Source organism: Hydra vulgaris, chromosome 11, assembly GCF_038396675.1.
Source record: "Hydra vulgaris chromosome 11, alternate assembly HydraT2T_AEP".
Classification (NCBI taxonomy): domain Eukaryota; kingdom Metazoa; phylum Cnidaria; class Hydrozoa; order Anthoathecata; family Hydridae; genus Hydra; species Hydra vulgaris.
In genome coordinates, this window is record NC_088930.1 from 45,820,001 (window position 1) to 45,838,991 (window position 18,991).

Below are 18,991 nucleotides of genomic sequence, written 5' to 3' on the forward strand. Positions count from 1 at the left end.
ATTTGCAACCTCTTTTCTATGTTTTATGGTAAGACCTTTGTATCAAAAAAATTTTTTCGACTTGATGCCGACCTAGAAAAGATTGAGGTTGGCAAATTATAGCCGACCTCATTTTTTCTTCTTTCCGAGGGTTGTAGATAATATACACTAGTGGCCATTGAAATAAAGCCAGCAGCAAATTTTTGGAAAATACACAGTTTACTCTAGCAACAAGGTCTAGCAGGCATATTATCAAATGCAATTTTAACCTTACAATACACTGAATAAAGTTCTAGCTCAAACGATGAATAAAAGTCAGTAATTCACAGGATATCCTTTATTTTTAAGCACAGCATTAATGCGATCAGGCATGCTATGAACAAGTGTTCTACAGTATTCCGGTGTTATTTCTGTCGTCCACACAGAAGAAGTATGCGGACCAGACACAACAATGCTCTTCAAATAACGATCATCACGATGATTTGTTTTTCGTACTCCCTTGCAGTTGGAACGTCGTGAAACACCTCCAGATCTTAAAACATTCTCAACGGCACCTCTAGAAATCTTCAGTTTCTTTGCGATATCACGCTGAGTATAACGCTCAGCATTCAATGTTACAATTTGCCCCTTGACAAAATCATTAATATCTGGCTTTTTCCCCATTATCACACTAAAATAAGCAATAACAACATTATAGTTTTTCAGCAAGAAATCATGAAATTTAATTAAATAATAAGCCAAACACGTGTATAATATGCATAACATAAATAATAATGACGTCATATATAAACAAACCGAATGGCATGACGTTGTTCTTACTTTTTTATACATATTTCATTTTACAGCAAAATCATCAAGTGGCTTTACTTCAATGGCCACTAGTGTATATATATATAATAATGTGTTATTAACAGTCAAATCATTAGGTTTGGATTCTGTATATTATCAGTAAGCAACTTATTTTATTATTATATAAATTGATTTTAACTATAAATATAAATTAGGCAAGATTAATTTAGATTTAAAGCATTAAAGGGTTGAGGTATACAATTTAAAATAATATGAATTTAAGTTTAATTGAAATATACAATGCAATATAAATTTATAATATAAATCTATTTAGTTATACTTTCAACATTGGCTTTTAGCTAGCTATATAAAAATGCTAGCTAAAAAATCAGTTATAACAGCAGGCACCATGAGAAGATGCAGCCGCAGCCAAAACAGATAAAAATAAAAAGAATTAAAATTATATAATTTTAATTAACCTTTTTATATAAAATAATTATATTGTCAGGTAGTAAAAAAGAAGTCAAAATAGAAATACCTCTTGGCACTAAACACTGCCAAGTGTTTTACAGGTTTCCATGAAACACTACTTATAAAACATGGGAACCTGTAAACATGGCAAAAAAGTTTCAAAAAGACAATAACAACTAAAATCATAGCATACATACAACATGGTTCTATAACTATAAATTTTTGAAACAAACAATTTATAGACGATAAATTAAGAACATTAGAAAGTATAACATTTGTGTATTGGATGTTTATCAAAAGCAAGCTATTATCATTATTATTATTATTTAATTCATCTCCCTAAAGCCAGGAGGGCCACTACAGTGGAAGAGAAAATACTTTATTGTTGTTACAACCCTCTCTCGAATCTTGAACTCTGAAAATTAAACCAATCTGAAGATGAACAAGGCTGTGGTGTAGAGAGATGTTGCACAGAAAAACTATTAAACTCTTAATTATTATTAAGCTATTAAATTCTTGTTTTTAGATACACAGAATTTTCTTTTAGATAAAGAGGTAAGTTACTTAAAAATTAATCTCGATGAATAATGATTAATTAATCTTAATAAATAAAGCTTGAAAAAATCTTAACCTCTCCCTGTAGACTTTTCAATGAATCTATATTATTGGGTGTTCAGGTAACATCTTAAATAGATTTTAAGAAGTTACCTGATACACCATGAGAAGAAAACTAATGGAGAAGACCACCATGCCAAACTTTATCAAAGGCTTTAGAAATGTTGAGAGCAATAGCCTTAAGCTCTCCGCATTTATTTATTGCAATGTTAACATGCATGCATTTAATACATGCATGTTAACAGTAATAACCTATCGGTTATTACTGTTAACAAAACAGTAGTAGTATGAGAAGATAGAAATCTATATAATCATTATAATCCATGATGATCAGAAAGTTATTAGATTCAAGATTCAAGTGTTTGTTAGTTAAAAACTCAAAAAACTTGCTTATGATAGGAAGAAGACTAATGGGATGGTAGTTAAACAAGTCAGATCGCTCTCCAGAATTTTTTTTTGATAAGCGCTTGTTAAATAGTTTTAAAAGTATAGGCTGTCGCCTATACTTTCAAAACTATTTAACAAATGATATAAAAGATTCCATGCCAGCCTGAATCCAAGAAGTTACATAAGAAGCATATATGTCAGCAGAATGATAAAAGATTTCCACCCAACAGTCATTGCGAAAAAAATCACAGAAAGAATCCCAGTCAGCTATAAGGTAGTTGTAATAGGTACGATGATAGGGGGATTCTGATGATGAAAATGAGATAATAGAGAGATCAAAATGATTTTAGAGAGATCAAACAATGATCAGAAGCACCTTTGGGTGAATGTGGAGAAACTTAGCACTGACTAGGATCAGAAACAAGACATAAGTTGAGTAGAGAAGTTAAATGATTCGGATTGTCTTGAAAGTGAGTTGGAAAGTTGACTATTCATGAAAGAAAGAGATTGAGAAAGGCTAAAGTTGTGGATTTTAACACCTGCACAGTCACTGTCACTAGAACCAAGCCATTCAGTGTGATTAGCATTAAAGTCACCAACAACAGCGATATTGGCTGAAAGACAAAGAGCAAGGGGTTAGTCAATTTGATCAGTTTGAAATATCATCAAAAAGAGCAGTCTTAAGATAAAAGAGAACGATATAGAACAAAGTGAACGGTAGTAGAGTGAAGTAGTGCTAAACAAAAGCACAAAAGAATAGTTTGTGGATTCAAACCTAGTTTCTCTACAAATGGGTGAATTTTTGCGAATGTAAATGCTCAGGCCAAGCATGTGACTATTGGAGTCTTTATGAATTAAAGGAACATAACCATCAACACTAAGATCACAAGGTGAGACAGCTGAATTCAAATTTCTCAAAGAGCAAGTAGGTCTAGTGAACTTTGCAAGAGATAAGACTCAACAGAAATAAACTTACTTCAAAGACCACGGTATTAGTGAATGATAGATTTTTAGAACTTGGTGATGACAATAGTTTTTTGTGATTTATAGTTTTTGGTAATTTTTTACTCATTTATGGATACGTTAAAGAATTTGACTCAAAGCACAGATAGTACTTAGTACACTATTTAACAGTCTAAAAGTATGAACAGGGACACTATCCATGCGCAACATTGCACTGTTAGTTCTCTGATTTTTTACAGCTCTTGATGGAATCAGGCTCTCTGAGAGCTACCACAGAGTTCGAGAAACCTGACTTCCAACCAGCCTCAGAACCATAAAACAAAACCCATGCATTGAGTCAAGAAGATCTAGCATTTAATTGGAAACAATGTATTATAAATCTATCCAAGATGAGTATTTTTGTTATGACACCATCCCTAGCCTTGACTTAACCAAGAGCCCCAAGGCAAGGTGTGTGCTAAGTCAGAGGTGGCATCTCCTGAACATTTAACATAATCATCTTGCTCAGTACTCTGTAGTTAAGGTAATTTAAAAATATTATAGCATCTGTTTGATATTTTGTTGACTATAGCATATTTCCGTTAAATGATCAGGTCTGTGAATTTTGAAAAGATGAAAAAAAATAAAATGATAATTTTTGCGGTATCATAAAATATAAATGTTTATAGCAAAAAAACCCAGACCAAAGATTCTTTTGTTTAAAAAAAAATCTTTTTAAAATCCCAATCACTTGTCCAAGTTTTAATAAAATTTAAAAAAATACGTTGCTTAGGTAAAATGAACATCATAGTTTAATAATTAAGAAAAATATGTTGCTTAGGTAAAATGAACATCATAGTTTAATAATTAAGAAAATTTGCTTGTTAGCAATTTTTCTTAACTATAAGCTCTTTCTTGGTTGGAATTCTAGTATTTTTTGTGAATGTTAATAGAAATATTGTATTTTGACAACTATATATAGTTAGTATACATCAGAACCGATTAGAACTAGGATCTTTAGTAAATTAAGGCACTTTTTCAAAAGACTTAACTAATTTCATGTTAACACTGATAAGCCAAAGTGATCTAAAGATTCCAAAATGGTGTTTTTAGATTTACTATTAGGGGTTGTAAAAAGGTTTTGAAAATTATATAAAAAAGATAAAAGTTTCTTTAAATGTTAAAAAAACCTGAAGCAAAAAAAATTATACCATCTAAAGCTCTTAATTGGACATAATACGCTGATAAAACCATGCTAATTCCAAATAGAAGAATTCAAATAATTTGTAAATCGTCTTAACTACACCGAGCATCTTAAAATATATTTTCAACAGTTTAGAAGTTCTCTAATAATGTATTTAAATAGATCTATTAAAAAGATTTTCTACCTTGACAATTTTGTTCCGCTACCAATTTTTAGTAGCCATTTAAACAATTCTCAAATTTCACAAATGAATGACTTTTCTGTTAGCTGTTGCAAACATCTTTTTACAAGTTGGATTAACATCGTTTTTATTAGTTAGATTAACAGCGTTTTTGGGTATCATGGATGTCTCATTATGTAAATATAAACAATCTAATCGCGAAAGGAAAAAAAATTAACCCACACAGTTTATTACAAGATTAACAAATCAGTGTTATCTTGTAATAAACTGTTTAAAACACATGCTTCACAAAGTTTATTATAAAAATTATAATAAACTTTTTGTGTATAATAAACTTTTTCGTTTTTTTTTTTAATATTATAAAAATATAGTTTAAAAAAAAAACTTAGAAATAAAAATAATGAAATAAACAAAAATTTAAATAACTATAGAGAAGAAAAAGTGAAAATGAAAAAAAGAAAAGAAAAAAGTAAAATAAAAGAGTTTTAAAATGAAAAAATTTGAAGAAAAAAAGATAAAATTTAAAAAAATTGAAAATTAAAAATCAATAGCAAAAAAAAAAGGTTTGAATTAAATGAATAAATGAGTTTGATAATTATCAAATTCATTTATGTGTTTAACAAAACCACTTGTTTGGCTCCTCTATATAACAGCCTTTACAGACATGCAATCTTCAACATTAATGTGGGCTTGATATTTCTTTGATTGATTACAGCAATTGATTGTAAAATACCACCCAACAGTTATCTAGATTCTTCCTTTTAATATTGATAACTAATCCATTATCACAATTTTTATAGCATAGATAACCATTATGGATAACCATTATGTTAATAAAACTCAATTGTTCAGATTATTAAGTTTTTTAAACTCAATAGCCTATACTAGCTAACAATATATATTACATACAATTAGCTATTATATATAAAATATATGTTGTATATAATTTATATATTATATATAATAGCTAATCAAAAAATAAGAAACTCTCAAATGTTCTATGTAAACAATCATAAAAGTGCTTTTATTGAAATAATGAAAAACTGAACGTAACAACAGCTAAAAAAAAAAAAAAGGTTAATGAAAAGACAACCAAAACATATTTTTTTAATTTTAAGCTGAAAAGTATTTAAAAGCACACTGTGTGCCTGAATGAAACTGAACCTCTATGAAAACACCCAAAAAAATCTTTTTTTCATTATTTCACATACACACTGATCACGGTTCTTTGCTTTTGCTTAGACAAACATTGGCGTTTGCTTAAAATTTTTCAAAATGAGTTCAGCAATTTTTTTTCCACATAGTTATAATAAAAAACAATTAGTTACTAAAATTTAAAACACATTTTCAAAGGCTTTAAAAGAAATGCATTGAGGAAAAGTAATCATGTTAAAACATGATTACTTTTCCTCAATAGCATTACTTTTAAGTAAAATAACCAAGTACGCTATTGAAGAAAGTAGTTATTTTTTATCATGGTTTTTGCATGCGTTAACAAAAGCATGCAAAATTTTACTTAAAATGAATGCATTTGGAATTACTTTAAAGAAACCGTTTTTAAATATTATGATCGCTTTCTTCAATAACATGCTTCTTTTTTTTAATTTTCTTGTTTGTGAAGCAATGTTTGTTTGCATATTAGTGAAGTGTATTAGAAGTGAAGTATGTTTGTTTGCATATTAAAAACACTTTTAAAAGTTTTTAAAAGAATTTTTAAGTTTTGTTAAAATATATATTATCTGATAGAATATTATCTGATTATTATAGTTTCCATTTTTTATTGTGAGTTTAACTACACCAATAACATGATATTTTTATTAACTTATTATTAAATACTCAATATGTTATTATTATTTTTAAATATTTTAAAATAAATGGTCAAAACAACTTAAATTTTATTTTTAGTGCCTTTTATTTTGATTTTTCAAGTTTTTATGTTGTTTTTTTATTAGTAAATAAACTTAACAAACCAAATTGAGAAAACTTACTTTTACAAAATAAATATAAACTCCTATTCCTGCTCCTCAACCTACTTCTACTCCTTTAGCTACTTCTAACTCTATTTCTAAACTTAAATTAAAACATTAAAGTTAAAAAAAACCCCACAAAATAATATTCTAATGTAAATCCTTAAGAAATATTTATTTTTCAAACATTTTATTTTTCAAAACACAAAATTTTCTCTGAAAATAAAAGTTAAATAATAGAAAGTTATGATTTTACCTTGTTTATAAATCATAGTTCTCTGCTATTATTAGATGAACTGAAGAATCTCCATTTGTGATCTTATTTAAGTCCAATCTGGACTTAAACAAGATAAGGAATTTTTTAATAAAAATATAACCAAACAGGAATTATGCGTGTACCATGGGCGTGTACCAAGGGTGGTGCCCTGTCTTATACTGCTAATTTGATTTTAATCTAAAAATAATTCTGATAACATAATTTTGCAAATTTTCAGCTTTTATCCTGATATAGATCCTCTGTACTATGCAGTTTGTGGCAAATTGGAGCATTCAAAAAACTGAACTTGACATTCTAATGTTGATTATCTCCAGAAAATATTAAGATTTGTATTAAGTGGGACAAACTACTAAGAGAATTTTCAACACTTTTAGAACTTTAGTTTTGTTTGAAGGCTGTTATTGATAGCTCTATTGAATAAGATAATAGCTATATTTAATAAAATATTTTTTAGTATCTGTTTTTAAAATTATATTTGTATAAATTTTTTTATATAATTAAAATATTTATATTTTATGGAAATACTTATCAAAAATTATGTTGCCCTCAGAATTAGGAAAAATGAGGTCTTCAATATTTTGTCAATTTTAATCTTAGAGGTCGGCATCAGTCTGCAAAAAAATTTGATACAAAGGTTTTACCATAAAACATAGAAACAGTATCGGCAATTTTTTGCCAACCTCAAACACTTCCAGGTTGGCATTGCCGAATGCCAACCATAAAACTGAGGGCTGATAATGAATTATAAATCACAAGCAAGTTTCTTGTTTCTTTAGTTCTTTATTTTAATTTGCTGTTATTTCTGTTGTTGTTTTTTTTCTTTATGTTTTTAACTATTTTAGTTTCTCAATTTTTTAACAATTAATTAATTTTTTTTTTAAGATTTTTGGCAGATCGTTTTGTCGAAGGTATTTGTCCCTTTTGCTCATATGAAGTAAGAATTTATTTACTATTAGTTGTTACACACACACACGCACGCACGCACACACACTAGTTTATTGGTTTTTATATATAAGTATTTATCTGTTAAAGGATGCTCGTGGTGATCAATGTGATGCATGTGGAAAACTTATCAATGCTACAGAGCTTAAGGTTTTAATTTTGGTTATAAATATTTTGGTTATAAATATTTTATACACAAGAATGTTAATAATAAATATTCAGGATATTTTTTTACAGATATCCAAAATTCTAGATCTTTGTATCAACTTTTTTTTTTTTTTTTCCAGAAATCTAAAAAGTTAACAAAAAAAATATATAGGGAATTTAGTTTCACAGAAATATTTGTTTGAAGAATGCACCATGTAGCATATTTCATGTTTTGCAGTGCATTAAATGTACAATTCTTTTTAAATTTTTATTTCAATAATTAATGTTAGTTAATGAGCAATTTTAATAGTTTCATTTATGAAATGTTTCATAAAAAACAAAACATTCTACTTATTCCTTCTTTTGACAACAATAAAGCTCAGTGTAAAACAAAAAAATCTCTTCCAAAGTTGATATTGACTGTAAAATATTATTAATTTTTTAGTGTTACTTATATTTTAGTTATGGTATTATTTGACTGTCAAGATATTTGCATATAAAACTTTTCTAAAAACAGCATTTTCAAGCCCGTGGTAGGCTGTTTTTAAGAGTCCTGTCATACCATAAACATATTTTTTTGAAAATAAAAATAATAAGTTCGATGTATGTTACCAAGTTTTAATAATGTACAGCGGAGAAAATAGAATTAGCCTCACCTTTATTTTTCATTCTAATTTAACAAAAATGGCAATGAAACAATTATTAAATCTACCCTATTTCTTATAACCTTCTACTACAATTAAAAAGTTAATAAATTGGTATGTTTAATTAATTACAAGTGGAAAAAAAATTAAAAGTATTCAATTTGTGGAGAAAATAGAATTAGCCTCATTTACGTTATATACAAGAAAATACAAAAAATATTTTGTTTTACGCTCATTTTAATATTTAGTATTGCTTCCTGAATTTTTAATGACTTCAAATATGCGACTTGACATATTAGTGACAAGATTTTGGATAGTTTACATATTAGTGACAAGATTTTTGATAGTTTGGATAGTTTGACATAATTTTGGATAGATAGATATTTTATTCCAAGTTTCTCTGATACAAGTTTTTAGCTCCAATGCGGATTCATATAGCTTACCATTTTCATAAACCTTTCTAGAAAATATTCCCCATAAATTTTAAATTGGGTTAAGACCTGGGTTAAAGCCATTTCATTATGTGAATATTTTTCTCTCTAAACCAAGCTTTTGTAAGCTTTGAGTTATGGATAGCAGCATTGTCTTGTTAAAAAGTTAAACTTTCACCCATCAATTCTTCACCGTGTTCAACCAAACTTATTTCTAATAAGTCAATGTAGTCCTGTGAATTCATTTTTGTTGAAATCCATGCCAGTGGTTGTTTTCCAGCAAAGGAAAAAGCTCCCCAAACCATAACAGTTTCACCACCAAAAGTTACGACTCATTCAAGTTTCTTTTTCATTTTGAAGATCGTGCCAGTAATATTGAGACCCATCAGGACCATCTAGATTGAGCTTTTTTTCATCACTAAAGTGAACTTGATGCCACTCTTCCTGTGAAGACATGTGTTCTTTTGCAAATTGTAGTCTAACTTCTTTATGACGAACACTAAGTTTTGGACTTGGTTTATGCTTTTCCAAACTGTGTTTGGATCTTCATGTAAGATTTGACTCACACGTTGAACAGTTACAAGTAAATGTATATCAACACGAATTTGAGATGTATTCATGAACTGAGTAGCAGTACGACATAAAATAACTCGTTTAGTACGGTTATCAATTTTACGTTTGCCACCACTTTCCTTATAAGCTCCATAATAATGCCAATCTTGAAATAATTATTAACCACTTTTGTTAATCTTTTAATTTTCTTTGTAATTTCCTGATTAGATAAGTCTGTATCTTTACATGCTTTGATTACTACTAATACTTCATTCGTTAAACGCTTACCACGTCCCATTTCAAATTCAGGTATCAAAAACCAAATGTTAAAAACTTTGAGCCATGATTTCACAGTCTTTGTTTAACTTACAAATAATAATAAAAAACTAAGTCACAAATGTGTATCACCAGATCAAAATATACAAGTAAACTGAAAATAGTTATTGATGAGGCTAATTTTATTAGCTACCGCAAATATTAAGTATTATACATTTTATGGTTTTATCAAATGTACCGCAATTTAGTTATGTTATATTATAATTTAAAAAGTTGTTGTTTGTAACAATAATTGTATAAGTGTGGATACGAAAAATCCACTGCACAAATTTGCTTAGAGATTTACAAAACATTGGATCAGTACATGGTTAGGCTAATTTTATTTTCTCCACTGTATTTACATTATTAAAAATTAATACATTATTAAAAGTTAGTGACATTTGAATTAAAAAATAAACTTCTTTTTTATAAACTCCTTACCAAAAATTCATTTATTTGATTACCTTTAAATAGGTATATTAGCACCTTATTTACTTATAATCAGTAACTTAAAAATCAATTACTAAAAACTGTATAAATTTAAAGGTTACTTTGTATAAATATATGTATTAATAATGTATAATGAATACCATTATAGTATAATGTATAATATGATGTATAATAAATGTAATAATGTATAAGAAATATAATGTGTAATAAAATATAATAATGTAATAATGTATTAACATAAAATAGTGTCAAATAAATGTAATATAATGTAAATTAGATATATGTATAAATAAATGTAACTTAACTGGATAAATTTAAATTTAACTAATATCTGTCAAAATTTATTCAATAAATAAATGTTCAATAAATACAATAAAAATAGTTTTGAGTCATTTTGGTGTGTTGTTATTATAGTGACTTTAATTGGCATTAAGAAAAATAGAGCAAGCATAATTTGTTATCACATAAAAATATATAGATCAAGCTTAATTTGCTATCACATAAAAATATATAGATCAAGCTTAATTTGTTATCACATAAAAATATATAGATCAAGCTTAGTTTGTTATCACATAAAAATATATAGATCAAGCTTAATTTGTTATCACATAAAAGTATATAGATCAAGCTTAATTTGTTATCACATAAAAGTATATAGATCAAGCTTAATTTGTTATCACATAAAAATATATAGATCAAGCTTAATTTGTTATCACATAAAAGTATATAGATCAAGCTTAATTTGTTATCACATAAAAGTATATAGATCAAGCTTAATTTGTTATCACATAAAAATATATAGTTCAAGCTTAATTTGTTATCACATAAAAATATATAGATCAAGCTTAATTTGTTATCACATAAAAGTATATAGATCAAGCTTAATTTGTTATCACATAAAAATATATAGATCAAGCTTAATTTGTTATCACATAAAAGTATATAGATCAAGCTTAATTTGTTATCACATAAAAGTATATAGATCAAGCTTAATTTGTTATCACATAAAAGTATATAGATCAAGCTTAATTTGTTATCACATAAAAGTATATAGATCAAGCTTAATTTGTTATCACATAAAAGTATATAGATCAAGCCTAATTTGTTATCACATAAAAATATATAGATCAAGCCTAATTTGTTATCACATAAAAGAATGTTAATTCTACTTGGAAATCACTTTAAAGAAAGTAAAATTTACAAAATAAATGAAAATATGTTCTAGATTTTTTTCAGATATATTTTGAAAAATGTTTTCTGGGTTTTCAAAATATGACCAAGATAATGACTCAATTAAATATATAAATAATTATATATAATAATATAAGTAATTAACATTAATAATTATCATAATATAAAATAAAAAATAAGTTATTAATAAAATAAACAATTATTTTTACAGAAGCCAAGATGTAAACAATGTGGATCATCTCCAGTAATAAAATCTTCAAATCATATTTTTCTTGACCTCCCAAAGGTATGATGTTTGCAAGAATTATAGAGATAAAATAATTAGAAGTATGTGTACTATTAGTTACTAGTAAAATTGGATTAAAGTTTTGTTATTATTTCTTAGATTGAACCAATGTTGAAAGATTGGATTATGAAATCTGAAAAAGGTAGCATTGATACGATCATAAGAACTTTTTAATTTTCAACATTGTCATCATTCTTTAAAAATAGTTTCAAAATCATAAGAAAAAAAAATATATATATATAAAACTCTTTTTAAACATTTCTTTTTAAGCTAATTGGACAGTCAATGCAAAAAATATAACTAGAGGCTGGATAGCAGAAGGTCTTAAACCTCGCTGCATAACACGAGATCTAAAATGGGGAACACCTGTTCCAATGGAAGGCTACACTGATAAAGTTTTTTATGTTTGGTTTGATGCACCTATTGGGTATGTTTGGTTTTTTCCTAATAGTTTATATTATTATAAACTGTTAAATAATAAATTATGTCTTGTATAATTTATTATTAAAAAAACAAAAAAACAATAAAAATAATAAAACAACGAGGACAATAATAATAACAACAATAATAACAATAGGGATACAATAAAAAAGACTCAAAACAAAAATAAAAAAAAGAAACAAGTGTGAAAGTATTTGAAATAAATTTTTGATAAAAACAGAATGAAACAGTGGGGGTTTTTTATTTCTGATTAAAAAAAGAAAAAGTTAATTATAATATCATAAAAAGAATAAAAGTTATAATACAATGATTTATTACTTGTTAAACTATGCTAATGTGAAGATAAACAGGTTGGGCTCAGTATTTCTAGAGGCACAGGGTTAGCTGAGTTAAATAGGTAGAAATGCAGGGAGTGTACATACATCAACTAAGGATTTTGGTTTAACCAGGCATTCTATCAGTTTAAAGAAAAATCTTTTTAAGTTTTTTTAAATCTTTTTATACTTTTTTTGTGTCATTTTAAATTGTCATTTTAACTGTCATTTTAAATCAAATGTTAACGAATTGGTTAGAAGAATGTTAAGAAATTATTTGTCAAGACAAACCTCTCAAGTTTGGCAAAAAGTCTGTTTTTAGTTTAATTGGTGTTTGAACAAAACATCTTTGCACTGTATAGAAGTATTGCCACCGAGCAGGCTTTGTAGAATATTCCAGGTATGCATAAAGCAAATCTGCCCAGTGCCTTTTCTCCATATAAAATTTCTGTCATTTATTTGAACCTCAAGGTAAGTTAAGGATTGGTCTTGAACTTTTAATGGAGCAAAAGCTTATTTAGTTATCTTATCAACTTCATCCTTCTTGGTTTGCAGGTTCTTGAACTATGAAAATTAAGTTTTCAAAGTTGTGAATTCTGTTTCAGAATTTTCTTTATCAGTTTTTTGATGAAGAATCTGATTGACACACTTTTTTTTTGCTCCTGGTTTTCCTGAAATTGTAGTTGTTTATTTCTGATTTGTTTTTTTGTATACTCTGTAAATACATCTTGTCAGTTCCTGCTCCCAAGTACATCTTTCTATTTGATCTTTGATCCCATGAAAAATCAGTATCTTCCTTGAGGTAACTGACCGACTTCAATCCTTTTTTTCAATGGCATCAGCAGGAGGAAAGTCACACAGCTTAACAAAAAAAATTCTCATTTTTTTATATTTACTCTTGGAATGTTTTTTCAGTGAAGTTCAATTCTAATTTTTTTATATTTATTCTTGGAATGTTTTTTCAGGGTCAAGGTTTTACTGAAACTGAAAAAAAAAACTTTTTATAAGTTTTTTTTTTCAGTTTCAGTAAAACCATAGATGTATTTATATATATCTATATATAGATATATATGTATGAATTAGTATCTTGTTTAAAAAAATTGTTGTTAAAAAAAAGAATTATCTTTTAAAAATAAATGGAGATAACTATGAGATAAACATAAATGAAGATAACTAAGAGATAAACATAAATGGAGATAACTATGAGATAAACATAAACAGAGATAACTATGCGATAAACATAAATGGAGATAACTATGAGATAAAAACAAATGGAGATAACTATGAGATAAACATAAATGGAGATAACTATGAACAAAATAGAGATAATCATTAAGTTAAAATTAAGATTAAAAAAAAAAAACTTGCTTTCAAATTTTTTTTTTTAAAATTTTTGATTGTTTAGCCTAATAAAACAAATTTAAAAATATTTTTTGCAGGTATATCTCTATTACAGCCAATTATACAGATCAATGGGAAAAATGGTGGAAAAATCCTGAGCAGGTTTTTTAAATTGTTATATCCTTTTTTTTTCAACTTTAATCTTTACATTTTTTCTTAATTTAAAAAGTAAAATCAAAGTAAATATATTTTTATGATAAACCTTTTAGGTTACTTTAGTTCAATTTATGGCTAAAGATAATGTACCTTTTCATACTGTTGTTTTCCCATCTTCTTTGCTTGCTGCAAAAGATAATTACACTATTTTAAATGAAATAAGTGCTACTGAATATCTAAACTATGAAAATGATAAATTTTCAAAGAGCAGAGGAGTTGGTGTTTTTGGAGATCATGCTGAAAGCACAGGGATCCCTGCTGATATGTTTCGGTTTTATTTGCTTTACATAAGACCTGAAAGTCAGGTAATACTTAATTTGTAAAAAAAATTGTATCTGTGCGTTTACTTATTTTATTTATTTATTGAATTATTTGGAAACAAGTTTCAGCAAGTTTTATATTTTCAGTTTAGGCACACACATTTTAAGGTTAGGGTTACAGCATACATGTTTAATTGAAAAAGAAATCTTGTTCTAGTTTTCAAAAAGTTATTAATTTCAAATTCCTTCCAATAAAATAAACACGCAGAAATGATTTTTTATTGAATTATTTTTGTTTGAATTTAGTAAAAAGTTTTATATTTGTTTTTGTACTTTAAGTTTTTTATTCATTCATTCATCAATTAATATATTATATAAATCAGTTTTTTTCTAATTTTAGGATAGTTTTTTTCAATGGGATGATTTTATAACAAAAAACAACTCAGAACTTCTAAATAATCTAGGAAATTTTGTCAACAGGTTATTAGTTCTTAATTTCTTATGATATTTATTTATGTTTATTTTTGTAGTCAACAAGTTATAATTTGATAAATAACATCCAATTTTATTTATTGTATTTTATTCATTATTTGTATTTCATTGTTATTATTTAAACATAAATAATAATTATTTATTAGTTTATTCTCAAATAATTAAAAGAAAGATTTTAAAAGGTGTGAATTCTATTTTTATATATTGTAATGTATTAGAAAATAAAAGATTAATATAATTTTTTTTATTAGAGCACTGATGTTCCTCAAAAATAACTTTAACTCCACGTTACCTAATTTACAACTTCAATGTGAAGATTATAACTTGGTTGCTGGTATAAACAGAGATTTGCATCAATATATAGAACATTTAGATGCAATAAAGTATGTATATATGTTTAAAGTTGCATAGTTTTATTTTTATGATTTATGTGTGCGTTTGTGTGTGTCTGTGTCTATATACATACATGCCAACATTTACAATTTTAATTTGGCCACTATAGCACTGATTAATTAGAGGTAATTAAAAAATATTTTACATTCTTATGTAAAAGAAATTTGGAATCAAATGACAAATGGTATTGTAAATATTAAAAAAAAAGCTTTGAGAAATGCACTAAAACTATGAAAAGTACACAATGACTTATGGATTTATTTATATAAATCTATGTGAGATTATATAAATTTTGTTCTTTATGACAAATGGTCTTTTTGTAAGAAATTTTAGTTTTTAAATTTAATTTTCATGCTCATTATGCATGTTTATTTTTAGCAAAATAACATGGTTAGATAATATTTATAAATTCAATGATGAATTTTGATGTGTAGATTTATTTTTATAAGCAATTATTTCAGAAGATTTTAAGTTTAAATAGTTTCACTTATACCAATGTATGACTTTTTGATTAATGATTAAGTGATAGTTGCTTGGTATACAATATTGTTGATTAAGCAGTTATTGAATAATGAACAATTGTTTTAATTAAGGCAGTTGCAGATATTTTTATTGATGATTGGATTTTTGTTTAGACTTCATGTTTGACATGCAACTGTAGCTGATTTTTACAGTTGAAAATTTTTTTTTTTCTTATTGAAAATTTTATGTAGTTTTGTAGTTAACATAATTAATTTAATTTGATTTAATTTAGACTTAAAGATGGCTTGCGTTGCATTCTTAATATGTCCCGGTTAGGTAATCAATACATGCAAGCCCATAAACCATGGATTTTAATCAAAGGAGATGAGCAAGAACAGTGAGTTATGATTTTATTATAGTTGTGAATAAATCAAAAATATACAAGTTATATATTTATATATTCCACAATTCTTTTTGCTGAACTTGCACAAGTAGTTTTAAATCTTATTATTTTTAAAAAGTATAATGCTTACCATGTGTTTAATTGCATAAACGGAATCATTTTACTCTGAACAGTTAAAGTTAATTTTAATTTTGAATTTGATTTCTTTGCACATTGTTAGGTAAGATTTTAAAAATTTTGTTAAAAGTGCAAAGACTAGAAGAAATATTTTTATGTTTCTTAAACACATTGATTGCAAACAAGTGATCAGATGAGAAGAAATTTTTTTATGGGCACTTAAAACTAAAAGTTATCAAAAAAAAAGTATATGTTTTAGTTTATAAAGGTCATTCCTTTTGAAAAACACGACCTTTCAATCCTGCCCAAATATGAAAACAGTAATATAATATTGCAGCATTTGACTTTAAAACCTTATAAAACATATATTAAAGTTGATTAAAACTGCCTGTGAAATCAATGTGTTTTTGGTTAATGCCTGGATATCTCAGAACATGTTTCCATAAAGGTTTTAATCCCAAAAGTGAAACTAGATGTGCTGACTAGGTAAACCAGTTTCATTACTTATAATTTAATAATCCTAAAAGATTATTTTATTGAGTATTTAACAATTTTATTGAATATTATTGAAAATTATTTTATTGAATTTAACAATATAATTTAACAAATTTAACAATATAATAATTCTATAAAAGTTGAGTTAAAATTATTAAAAATAAACTTTGGAAAGAAAAATGAATGATAAATGGTGTGTGAAATTATTAGAATTTTTATTTGTTTTTAAATTACAATAAATATTTATTATTAAATAGATTTTATCAAAGGTGTGTCTTAATAAATATTCATAATATTTAAACTATAAATGAATATCATTCAAGTATACATATATGAAATAGAGATAAAAAGTAAATATGTATACATGTAAAAGTGTATATTTTCAGTCATTATAGATGTTGTTTTATTTTTTTTTAAGAATGCGTGCTGCTACAGTTGTAGGATTGGCAGTCAATGTTTCTGCTCTTATTGCCGTGCTTATTTTGCCTTATATGCCTCTTGTCAGTAAACAGTTGCAATTACAATTGGACTTACCATCAGATTTTCTTATTGTGCCAGATAATTTTGTTCCAATGCTTCCTGAAGGTCACAAGATTGGTACACCAGCTCCGCTGTTTCAGAAGATTGAAATATCTTTAGGAGATGAACTCAAAAAGAGATTTTCTGGAATCAAAGATGCAACAGTATAATTTCTTTAATTATATTTGACATCATCATATTACTATATTAAATTTTTAATTTTACATCGCCACAATTTTATCCATTAAGGTTTTGCCAACAAATACTGTAAAGTCTGAATCTTCTGGGGAGAAGGATGTTGTCGGTGATCAAGTAAAAGAAACGCTTACTGTCGCTGAGTTGGAGGAAGAAATCACCAAACAAGTAAGTTGTTGTTTTAATGTTTAACATGACATGCTAATTTGATATTTAGTTTCATTTGATTAAATTATTTTAACAGGGAAATATTGTGAGAAAGGTCAAGGCTGAAAAAGCAAATAAAGATATCATTGATGGTGAAGTTAAGAAACTTTTAGACCTAAAAAAAGCTTTAGCATCTACTCAAGGAAAAAGCAGTGAATCTAGTAAAGAAAAAGTTTGTAAGAAAACCAAAAAGAAATGAAATTATTTAAGACCTTATTTATTATTGTATTAGGTTTTTATTTTAGGAATAAAATTATTCATGTATTTTTTGCAGTATTAATTTTATATTTTTATTATTTTTGCATCTTTTTGTATTTTCACCATTTCATACATTCTACAATTTATACACCATTATCATTTCGTACACTCTTTACTTATACAGCACCATTTAATATTGTTAAACAATGTTCCATGTGGCTCAACCACCATCAACAGTCAAAATATTAATGTAATAAAGGTTAAAAGTAATGTTTGCAACAACACAATTAAATAAATATCAGCATTATTTCCAGCATATAAGTATAATACACTCAGATTTAAGTATTATATATAAAAAAATGTGTATAGTTTATGAAAAGAACAGTATAATAATATTATAAAAATATAATAAGTTAAACAGTTGTTAAAGTTTATGATAAGATGAAGTTTTAAGTTAAGCATAGCTTTGCAAAAGGTAATGAAGTTATCACATTTTAATTATGTTTGAGCTTAATCAAAGTTGTTTATCTCTACTGATATGTTTTTCAGCATATCAGTATAGTCACTTTATTTATAGATGTTAACTAACAAAAGTTACCTCCTTGCCAGAGGTAACTTGTTACTTCATAAAAAGTCGTAACTTAGAGTTACTACAGCCATAGTTTTAATTTGTATTCTTTTTTACAGAAAAAAGTTTTATTGCAAAAATTACAGGTAAACTTAAAATGTTGTTTTTTTAGTAATCTTTACCACATACATTATTATAGATGCTCTTTTTTGAACTATTCTATTATATTCGAACAGTTTATTTGAATTTAAGGTTTTATACTGTGGATGTCATACTATAAAGTATACTGTGGGTGTCATATTTATGTAGTTAGTCCAATTCTCTCAAAGGTGTCTGACAAATTTTCTCTGATAATTTTTTTCTCCTTGCTTGTATTAAAATACAGATTATTCACTTAAATTAGTATTATTCCAAAGTTTTTTTCCCAGCAAAGCTTGTAAAAGACATTTATAAATAACTAACATCCCCTCCTGTGTACTAGGCACCTGAGTGTAAACAAAATTAGAAAAATTATTTTTGATAAATGCTTTATTTGTTATTGGTACAAAGGTTTGTAGTGACTCAAATCAACCAATGGCATAATGAAATATTAAAAGGGAA

The 18,991-nt window shown here is 26.3% G+C and overlaps 1 protein-coding gene across 3 annotated transcripts in view; it reads left to right on the top strand.

The window, feature by feature from the left end:
* LOC100205925 (methionine--tRNA ligase, cytoplasmic) overlaps positions 1 to 17,889 on the top strand; it is a 47,397-nt gene extending 29,508 nt beyond the window's left edge. For all 3 annotated transcript variants that reach the window (XM_065808975.1, XM_065808976.1, XM_065808977.1), the window contains exons 15-27: positions 7,695 to 7,746; positions 7,845 to 7,904; positions 11,696 to 11,770; positions 11,870 to 11,912; positions 12,041 to 12,197; positions 13,965 to 14,028; positions 14,136 to 14,387; positions 14,743 to 14,822; positions 15,086 to 15,217; positions 15,982 to 16,086; positions 17,123 to 17,387; positions 17,473 to 17,586; positions 17,663 to 17,889. In XM_065808975.1, the coding sequence (XP_065665047.1) occupies positions 7,695 to 7,746; positions 7,845 to 7,904; positions 11,696 to 11,770; positions 11,870 to 11,912; positions 12,041 to 12,197; positions 13,965 to 14,028; positions 14,136 to 14,387; positions 14,743 to 14,822; positions 15,086 to 15,217; positions 15,982 to 16,086; positions 17,123 to 17,387; positions 17,473 to 17,586; positions 17,663 to 17,824 (1,561 nt within the window). In that variant the 3' untranslated portion in view covers positions 17,825 to 17,889. The remainder of the gene's footprint in view (positions 1 to 7,694; positions 7,747 to 7,844; positions 7,905 to 11,695; positions 11,771 to 11,869; positions 11,913 to 12,040; positions 12,198 to 13,964; positions 14,029 to 14,135; positions 14,388 to 14,742; positions 14,823 to 15,085; positions 15,218 to 15,981; positions 16,087 to 17,122; positions 17,388 to 17,472; positions 17,587 to 17,662) is intronic.
* The last annotated feature ends 1,102 nt before the right edge of the window (positions 17,890 to 18,991 follow it).